The sequence below is a fragment of the Corticium candelabrum genome, chromosome 12 (assembly GCF_963422355.1).
Source record: "Corticium candelabrum chromosome 12, ooCorCand1.1, whole genome shotgun sequence".
NCBI lineage: Eukaryota > Metazoa > Porifera > Homoscleromorpha > Homosclerophorida > Plakinidae > Corticium > Corticium candelabrum.
Genome location: NC_085096.1, coordinates 5,429,555 through 5,439,554, shown reverse-complemented (window position 1 = coordinate 5,439,554; position 10,000 = coordinate 5,429,555). Strand labels below are relative to the sequence as shown.

Here is a 10,000-nt window from a genome sequence, read left to right as displayed (position 1 = left end):
TTGCTTCCAAACTGAATTTTTTACATCTGACCATGTGACTTAATAGCCACATACAGCTCTACTAAAGTAACAAAGCTACACATAGAAAGGGATTTCCAACGTCTACACAAAAACGATCAAAATTGAGATGAATTCACATCTAAGGCAGTATCTTTAAAAGACAACAAAAAGCGAACATAGTCGTCAGGTAATTCGCTGCTCGCCTCCAGTAGATGCCCCAAGTAGTCCTTCGTCGGTCTCAGCCCGTCTGTTACATAATCTGGTGTCGCAACGTAAGCATAAGCTTCATACTCTTTGTCTGCGAGTTCGCCGTCTACGACGGTCACCATCACCTTTCTTCGAGTCGCATGACCCTGATCTACCCTTTCCGACTTGTCCAAATGGTTCAACGAGCCTTGTTCCAAAAAAATGCAGAAATCCATACAAAGCTGAAACCAAATATGTAAAAATCACGTCAGCATTGTTGCTGTAGAGATGGACCATATTCGTTCAATTGTAACCCCAAAGCTTGTGTAAGCCCCCACCCCTACTCTTGCCCGATACAGATATCAGTCTCAACCATGCAGCAGTGCTTGTCTATTGTTTAGTACAGTACTTGTACAATTGTAAGTCCAAAGCTCGAGTAAGCCCCCACTCCTACTTTGGCCCAAGTCTCTAATTTTCACCTCTTAGTCCATTAATCAGTGCTAATTGGCATTTTCCACATATTATCTCATTAATTAATTAAATAAATTACGACAATTTCCCTGTGATTGCACCTTGTCATCTCAACAGTTTAAAATTGAGAAAATTCAATCAACAAGATTGACACCCACTTCTCTCTTATAGTGACAAACCAGAGAGTAACATCATAACGTCTCCCTGGGCCAACAATTTTTGTAGCTCCTGCTAGTTCTCGCCATTCACAAATTAACATACTACAGTGTGGAAAATAGAAAACTATTTGCTCGGACAGATTGAGTTTAGGTAGGACATTCTTGTATGGTCTTACATTAGTCTCGCGTAGCCAGACCCTTCCTGCCTAGTCAGAACTTTCCCACTTACATCCTTCCAGCGAGAAAGGGTCTAGGGAAGTGCTTCATATTGTGCTCATTATGAATTTCGATAGCCCACCAAAGACCGTTTAAACACCTCTTTACCCCACCAGAATGCTGTGGGATAACGACGGCAGAACAATTAAAGCACTGCCTCAACCTTTGATTGCCGGCAAGATGTAGGCGGAAAGGGTCTGGCTATGGGAGACTAGTGTTACATGTATAACTACTAGCAGGAGCACATAAAGAGAGAAGATGGAGCGTCCGTTTAGGCATGGGTGGGGTGATATTGTTGTGATGGTAACAGGCGGAGCCACTATCCTAATATGGTAACTTTGAGTTAGCGCTAGAACAACAGCTTTGACACTTTCGCTGCAAGACGCAAAACACACTTGCAAAACGAGACGTAGACGTTGACAGTAACAGTCACATCATTACAGTGTGGTAGCACTACTCAGTTAGACAGGAACGTGGTAAATCCGCATGTCCTTTCAAAAGCTGACCTTGGTGAGGGAACCCAGCCTTCTTGTTGTAAGGTCATTGTTCGAGCGTTGATCAGCTTTCTCGCAGCTTCCTCCGACAGCCATCTTCTTGACCTGATGCTAACTCAAACTTACCATCTATAAGGCACAGTGTAAACAACAACTCTGCTCTTACCATCACAATAATATCACCCCACCCATGCGTAGTCAGATGCTCCATATCTCTTTATCCTCCTGCTACTACCAAGTGCCTCCCCTACTGCAGTCCTTTTGCATGTAATTTTTGATAACCAACTTCCAAGGAAGAAATAGCGTTAAAGGCAGCTGAGGTTTTCTCTGGATAAAGCATGCTACAAGGCACATAAATTCATGAAATTAACAATGAGTGCTTTCACACAGGGTAAACTTGGGTTAACTTTGGGTTACACTCCAATTACCCAGTCGTGTGAATGTGAGTTTAGTAAACTAAGTTAACCTGGATCAAGATTGGAGAAAAGCAAGGGTTAAGCTAACCCTGGCTCCGAGTAGGGTTAAACCGGGAGTGGAGTTAAGCAAAGACACGCCCTAATATACAAAAACACGCACTAGAGTCGATCCCACCAACGTACAAATGGCTTCTCCTTCTCCTGTTCCACTATCAGCGTTACTGCTTTCCTATTCTCAAGCAGAAACTTCAAGCAATCGATGTATTCTCTCTACTAGAGATCTTGTGCATTTAATTACCCGTGTTCTACATGTGAACGCAAGTTGGTTGGAGTAGGGTTATCATACTCTACCTGAGTTATCCTACCCGAGTTAACCCTTTGTGTGAAAGAGCTCAGTTACACCATTGGAAACGCCATCATGTGCTAAGAGACAAAAGTTACACTATCATATACGGGTGGATGTTTGTCCAAACACATCCCAACACTGGTGCAGTATTTGGTCGAACAAACAACACATTTGGTGAGACATTGTTCTATGTCCTACCATTATTTTCCACACTGATACTATGATAGGAGACAGACCACCATGCAGCAGGGTGGTCTGTTTCTTTAATGGCGTCAAATTAGATGACACACTCAATGTCATCACCCCACCGACCCACCCAGCCAGCATGCTGTAAGTTTGAGTTTACAGGTGACCCATCTCGATCATCTTTTAGTAAAACAAACATTTGGAAACAAACAGATGACACCACTTACTTAATTAATTAATTAAATTAACTGTGGAATACCCAAAACATACACATATGTTACATCTACAGTACATACACGCAGTTGACAAACTCTGAATGGTCATTAACACTGCTACAGTAGATTAGCTGATATCAATGAGCTAAAAAGGTAATAAACTTTATTAAATCCAGAATACCCAACACACACACACACACACGCACACACACACACACACACACACACACACACACACACACACACACATCTGATTGACAAACACTAAAAATTAATCTAAATTGCTATAATAAGTTAATTGATATTAATAAGCTAAAACTAGCGCGTAAAATGTTTGCATCCTGGATTAGGCTCTGAATCTAATGTGTAGTCTAGAACACAAGTCAGGTATTGATAGACGTTACCTGGAGCTGTGGTGGACGGATGTAGGTTGGCAAAGGCAGCACCAGGAATCGGACATTTCTTGTCGAATCGCAACTCGTAGCCGAGAAGACGAGCCAGACATCGACGAGAGACGACAGCTCCTCGCTCTTTGAGACGCTCCACATTCATATACGAGCCGTACGAAAAGTAAATCTCGCTTTCACTCATCATAGGTGCCCGCGTGTGCTAGTATGCCTCGCTTCGTCGGACCACACATTTGCAGTGTTCTTTGCGCATGCATTTCTGAGAGATGAAAAAATGTCTTTTCATACATTTTATTCTTTTAAAAAAAATCTAAATATTTTATAAATTATGTAAGAATAAGAACTGCTTAATTTAATGAACTAACTTCAAGTGGACGTTCTAGTAATTTACAAACGGAATTTATAAAATTAAATTTATTATTTTTATTTATATTATAAATAGTCATTATTTTATTATGAATTTATAAATTTATATTTTTTAAATTTATTATCTAAAGGCTTTAATTAATTAGAGTAATGCGTGAACCTTCGTCGAGCGTCGCTTCAAATCATATTGGGAGTGTTCTGTACTTCCTATTGGAGTAAGCTGTCACAACGAAAAATACAAGTAGAAGGGAACAACAATAATACAGGCATGTAGTGCCTGTTAACGTACGTTACATAGCTAAAACTATTTTTTATTCTAATGACAAAACAATGTCTTGGCACACTGGAGCTCCCCTTCCTGACACCAGAATCCTAGTGTTGAGAGTGGCACGTGAATTTCTAGACAAAAAAGTAAGTGAGAAGTTACTGTTTGTCACACACACACACACACACACACACACACACACACACACACACACACACACACACACACACACACACACACACACACACACACACACACACACACACACACACACACACACACACACACACACACACACACACACACACACACACACACACACACACACACACACACACACACACACACACACACACACACACACACACACGGACTCCCCAGGATAGATAAACCCTTCTAGTAATCAACAAACGCGGTGTAACCAGAGCACACACCACACGCCATACGGCCCTGCATGGCGACCACGTATGGCTCTACCAGTCACGTGTCCCTCGCGGCAAAGCACATACACTAGCGCCTTAGTGGACTAGACTTTAGGCTAACGTAAAGCGTTGCTCAGAGGTCACTTACGTCATTCGTAAGCTGGCGGCAGAAAGGAAAACATCGTTTACTACAACCGTATGAAGCATCGTCGTCCATCAGTGCTCTTCCCCCGGAAACACGAAGCCACGCAGTCCACCTACAGCTCGCCACCTACCAGCGTTGCTTGTGTGTGTGTGTGTGTGTGTGTGTGTGTGTGTGTGTGTGTGTGTGTGTGTGTGTGTGTGTGTGTGTGTGTGTGTGTGTGTGTGTGTGTGTGTGTGTGTGTGTGTGTACACAAATCTCAAATTTCTCCTCCCCACGACCACGTTTCATGATAGGGCCTACCTTAAAAAATCGTTTCCGTGTCCGACTACAGATGAGTCTAAGAACGATTCGTTCAAGTGACCTAACGACGAAGAAAATGCTTCATGAAGTTCCGTCGCCCCATCTTTTTGTATTGTAGATAGGGATTGTGTGTACTTGACAACCAAGAAACACTTTCAGGAGTTGAATGCCACCTACAGTCAACTATTCACTAGTCCCATACTTACAGTATGATCAATCCTTTACTACACTGTGCTGCATCTAACACTGTTGATAGTCAATGTTTGCTGATATCAATTTCTATGTCAGTAAATACCATACCACTGTCGTTACAACGGAACTGAGTGCATACCTAGACTGTACATTTCAATTGTCTTGATCACGATCGCAAAACGACGACTACCTATACCAGGCCTCTAGACGTAATCTAAACTACTAGGAAGTTTGCATGTTTACTTCCATGACAGCTAGGGTTTCAACAAATACGTATTGTCTAGCTAGGACTCGGCGTTTCAGTAGACCGTCTGAAAACTCCGTTGGACGTGTTACTTACGAACGCGAGGCGCCTACGGATACCGTACAACTAGTTAATTAGTTATTATGGACAGATTGAGTTGAGTTATAACGTTGCGTTGTACTTATTAGTCTAGAGGTAACGTATACCCCGTTTACACTGGCAGTTGAGGACAGTTCTCGAGTTCTAGAATATAGTTCCCAGTAGCAGTGTAAACGCTCTGTTCCGGTGGCGTTCTATTCCAGAACAGAACCCAAAGAAGAGTGGTTCCAGAACCATTCCAGAATAGTTCCAGGCGAAGTGTAAACTCTCCCGCACCGTTTAACAGTACCGACGCAAGCGCAATTCTTCTTGTAGTTTCCCGGATATCGCTATAGCGGCGTGGAGTGATGATGAGACGATGAAACTCATCAAATTGTGGGGGAGGACTCTAAACAACGGCTCTTTGAGTGTAGCCATAGGAACAAAGATGTATACCTCGCTCTCATTTAGAGGGGGGAGTAGTCTAGGCGTATGCTAGGCTATGAGTATGTAGAGAGTTAGTGTTGAGTTGGACTTTAAGCGAGAACATGTCTAGCACTATTTCTACCGTTACAACTGCACGTTGCTTTCTGATTCGCTGCCACCACGCGTACCGTGGTGTTGTCCGACTTAAAAAGCACATGACGGTTGCGTAAGTAATCCGCCCCCAAACACCAGCTCAGCTACCACCACCGGAACCATTTCTTTCGAGGCAATGTGGATGACCAAGAGGCAGGCGACGCCAGGTGCACCCACCGCCTGTCCCACATAGCCTCGTACCCAGGCCGTTTTGCGCGCTCGGAGACTTGATACACGTTGTCTTCGCATGCGCTCATAAATTACCCCGAAATCGGCGTAATGTATGCACGCATGCGGAACCGATATTGTTTAGAATGTCAAGCCGATAATGTCGCGCGCAACCTTTGAACGGACAGCGAAACTGTTACATAATAATAGACAGATTCCGTGCGTGGATAAAGCCACAGGTCAAGTGATCCAACTATAGACGATGTTAGGTAATTAGACTTTGTTTTGTGGCAGAGTGTCGAGTTTGTCGTTCCTCGATGTTACCGTTGACCTGGCAGATGAAAATAGATATTGAGAAACGTCTGGTTCCAGGAGTATTCTTTTAGATCTCTAATACCCGAGGCGCTAATATCGGGGTTAAGGGTATAGTAGTCGTTCGACGGGGGATCGTACTTACACTCGATTAGCGCAGATGCAAATAAAGATAGTCCGACCAATAGACGAGAAGTGGTGTCATTGCCGTCCAATAGACGAACGTGATGTCATCGTAAGGCTTCACCTGTCTTTGTTTGGTAGCTGCTAGCAAGAATTAGGCTATCGGGAGTCTATCCTGTCCATGGTCTTTAATTCCTTGCTTTTTATAAGAGTTTAGCACATAGAACAACGCCTAGTCTACATTTGCACATATATATACCTAAACGAATGCATTGGAAACCTAGCTAGGATAAGCGAGTTGGGCTAAAACTTTAGTATGCAAACGTTATCACTTGACGAGATGTGTGATTACATACACCGGTCAAGGGTTTAGCACTCTAGTTTGCTTCTATATTCATTGTTAATTGTATTGGTTTAGATGGTGTCCGGCATACATCATTGTAAGTATCCAGAGTACAGACACTATCACTGAACATGATGTAGTTTTTAAATAAGATTACATGTTTACTTAACTTAATTAATTAAAGATCAATAGTAGTTGCAGAAAACTTTGCTTTGCAGACGTCCTAACGCTAGCTCCCCCTTTTCCACTTTTTCCTTTCCACTTTCTCGCGGACACCATATTGCGTTTAGTCTTGCGACATTCCCGGTTGAAGCCGACGCGGAAGCCCCGTCCGAGCTCTTCCAAAATTCATGACCCGGATGCGCCTCTAGACCGCGTGACAACTCTTCTAGCCTCAAACTTCCAGACCTGAGAGCGCCCGCAGCGCGCGAACTCTAGTTTGGGCCAAAACGGTACTAAAATGATTTCAGAAATAGCCTTCTAAGCCAATCAGCGTTTTAAAACCTGAATGTCGGTTGTAAATTCTGATTGGTCTAGTAATAATTGGCTACGCTAAGTGCACTATCGCTGATTGCACGCTTGTGAAATCTTCGAGGGCGGCTAAGTGCACGCGCAGAGCCATGATGAAAACTCTGGTGCACACACACATCTTAGTTTTAGTTTCAGCTTCAGTTCTTTGGTCTTTTCAAGCTTGCGGTGAGAGAACATGCACAGCAGCGTCGGTAGTGTAGAAGGTGATGGTCTACTAGACCATCACCTTTGACAACTGGTCGAGCGGTAGTCTCGCTAGTCGAGCTGTTAGACTAGCTAGCGGTCTGCCGAAGAATCAAAGAACCGTGGTTTCATGCCGTCCATCAAGATATCGCCGTAAACACGGCAAACGTGTCTTCTTCGTTCGTGAGAGCTCATGAAAATGATATGTTGATCTAGGTAACACGATCCTACGCTGTTATACTTTCATTTAGCATCGCTTTTGATAAGTAGTCTACTTCCGAAATCAATTTAGTAGCGTTGTAGTCCAGACTAGACTTCGCGCGCTTTCTGTTGTAGAAATTCGAGGCTACCACTCTTCAAGCCGTACTGGCGGCGAAGCCTGTAGACTAGGGATGGTAACTCCGCCAGTCCAGCTAGTTGTCAGAATGGATTGCACGACACTAAACGAATCTAGCCTTGACAGTAAGCCTTCTTTTGCATGCTTTCGATCGATCTTCCACGTGAGGATAGCAACAGGGATGTACATGTGTAATGTTCGTGTGTTAGTTTCATGTTAGCATAGACTAGTACTGTAATTACGTGTTGTAATGTAGTGGCACATGACTATGTGGTAGATCAGTCATCAGACTGAACAGTTTACCTGTATAAATGAAGTCATCTCATATCGCGTGACTTTGTCGGAAGTATGACGCGGCGAACAGAGGTCTAGCTACGCGAGACTAGCATTGTATGGCAGAGTTGCAGCTGGTAGGTATTGATTTGATTTGGTAAATAAAAATTGCCAATAGTAATTAATCAAACAGATGATAAACAGAAATTGTCAATCAAACTGTTTTCATAGAAATAACTATCCAAACTTCTCACCAATGAGATACAGCTGATACCATACAGTCATGCATGCACGTGCACAGAAATAGGAAACCAGATATTGATTACTGTAATCATGCACGATGACCACACGAAAGCGCAGATGGCGACCAGATGTGATGCGATCGACGACGCGAGTTTCCGTCCCTGCAGTGTTTCAGTCAACTCTGCAATACTCCGGTCCCCTTTCGAGGACTCGACCTGAAGTTATTTGCTGCGATAGAGGCGTCTAGACGTCGCACTGATCTAACCGAGAGTTGTGCTTTTAACGTCTGATACCGTCGTTGCTAAAACACAGTAGGCCTTGTGTCTAGTAAGGGCCTGTAATTATGGCGTGAAACTGCAACCACTACAGACGTTGCAAGATATCCGGGAACTTCTTGGCAATATGAAAGTGCGTTGCAACAAAATCGAATTCTCGGAAACATTACAGAAAAACGGAGTTTACTGTTCTTCTTGCAAACGATTTTCAACAAACGCTTCCTGTCGTTTCGAAAGGAGCGATCTGGGAGGAATTACTAAACATCCGGGTATATTTAAATATTTCTTAATAAATTTTGGCCAACGGATCTAGAGAACAAACTAATAAAATCTTTCCCGCTTAGACTTCGACTTCTGCTCAGCTAGTAAAATAATTAATGAATATCTAGACAACACGAGCAGACCAACTGCAGCCAGATTACTATGTAAATCGACTCAACTCACTCTATCACAACACTAAACGCGTGCTGGTATCTTGCCACAAGTGTTCTAGAATGTGACAACAGGATGACAACAACTGCAACTTGTAACCGTTCTAATTCCTCGCCAATTATCATGATATAAAATTACCGTGTAGATTTTGACTCTGTTTCTTCTCGTTTTTCGTAAACGCGACTACGTAGCGCGCGCTAGGCAAGTCACTCGCCGGCCACTCAATTGTTCTCGTTGATTGGCTCATTGTGCGTGTGGGCGTGTTCGTGTCGAGTGACGACTCGTTAGCGGTGTCGATGCGTAGGCGTTGTGAATTGAGAGAATGAATGAGTTTGGGCAGGGCCTGTTTTCACCTGACGCGCTCACCACAGACGCTCTCTCCTACCTCATTCTCGCCTCACTCGTTGCTGCAACTGGCAGCGACGCTCTCTTAGGTCATTGCATGTGGAGGACGCGTCCGGAGTGGTTGGAAATCGTCGTGTCATCATCAGGTTAGAATCTTTCGTGTGGCCTGCGATTGCGCATTGCGACCGTTCGATTGGTACTTGAGCGGCGACGCGTGGTGGAACACTCAGTCATACGTTTCGCCGAGTAGTCGGACGAACGGGCGCCGGCGTGCTTCCTATTTCTCTCTCTTTCTGTCTCTAGCTGCTCTCATTCTGCGTCGCACTATCTATCCGGTGAGGCGACGGCTTCGCTTGCATGGTCGACACCGTATTTTCCCTTTCAGATTCGCTATGCGTGCATGTGTTTGTGTACAAGTAAACATGAGCGAGTAGCTTCGTAGCCGTCGCTCGCGTGACGGTCGTTTCTTATTTCTCATTTGTTGCTCTGCAAGAGGCGCCACGTCACGTGAACGACTGCTCGACGTTGCGAAACGTGAAACCCAGTGAGTAAGTCTTGGTTTTATCATTTCAGCGGTCCGTCGAAGACACAACACGTGTTGGTCAAGCGCACAATGACGGGGAAGAGTCCAGACCGTTTCTCCGCGTGGGAAGACGACGAGGCAGCCAAGCTCGTCATCCCGAGTTACTACGACTCCATCGTGTCTTCGAGCCACCAGACGCAGCTGTCGGACTCGGACACACGTAGCT

General features: G+C 44.1%; 2 protein-coding genes and 1 long non-coding RNA gene across 3 annotated transcripts in view; 1 reads left to right on the top strand and 2 right to left on the bottom strand.

Moving 5' to 3' along the window:
- LOC134188158 (uncharacterized) overlaps window positions 1–3,295 on the bottom strand; it is a 3,319-nt gene extending 24 nt beyond the window's left edge. Inside the window, exons 1-2 of the mRNA XM_062656355.1 lie at window positions 3,093–3,295; window positions 1–428 (exon numbers count right to left, since the gene is read on the bottom strand). The exon at window positions 1–428 is cut by the window's left edge and continues 24 nt beyond it. Coding sequence (XP_062512339.1) covers window positions 117–428; window positions 3,093–3,236 — 456 coding nt within the window. The 5' untranslated portion in view covers window positions 3,237–3,295 and the 3' untranslated portion in view covers window positions 1–116. The remainder of the gene's footprint in view (window positions 429–3,092) is intronic.
- Window positions 3,296–3,633: 338 nt separating this feature from the next.
- LOC134187794 (uncharacterized) lies at window positions 3,634–9,090 on the bottom strand. The gene is made up of 3 exons (XR_009971158.1): window positions 9,045–9,090; window positions 8,919–8,963; window positions 3,634–3,833 (listed from the first exon to the last, which is right to left on the bottom strand). It is a non-coding gene; the product is annotated as an uncharacterized LOC134187794 (long non-coding RNA).
- Window positions 9,091–9,434: 344 nt separating this feature from the next.
- LOC134187793 (cytoplasmic polyadenylation element-binding protein 1-like) overlaps window positions 9,435–10,000 on the top strand; it is a 7,857-nt gene continuing 7,291 nt past the window's right edge. Inside the window, exons 1-2 of the mRNA XM_062655952.1 lie at window positions 9,435–9,586; window positions 9,825–10,000. The exon at window positions 9,825–10,000 is cut by the window's right edge and continues 47 nt beyond it. Coding sequence (XP_062511936.1) covers window positions 9,865–10,000 — 136 coding nt within the window. The 5' untranslated portion in view covers window positions 9,435–9,586; window positions 9,825–9,864. The remainder of the gene's footprint in view (window positions 9,587–9,824) is intronic.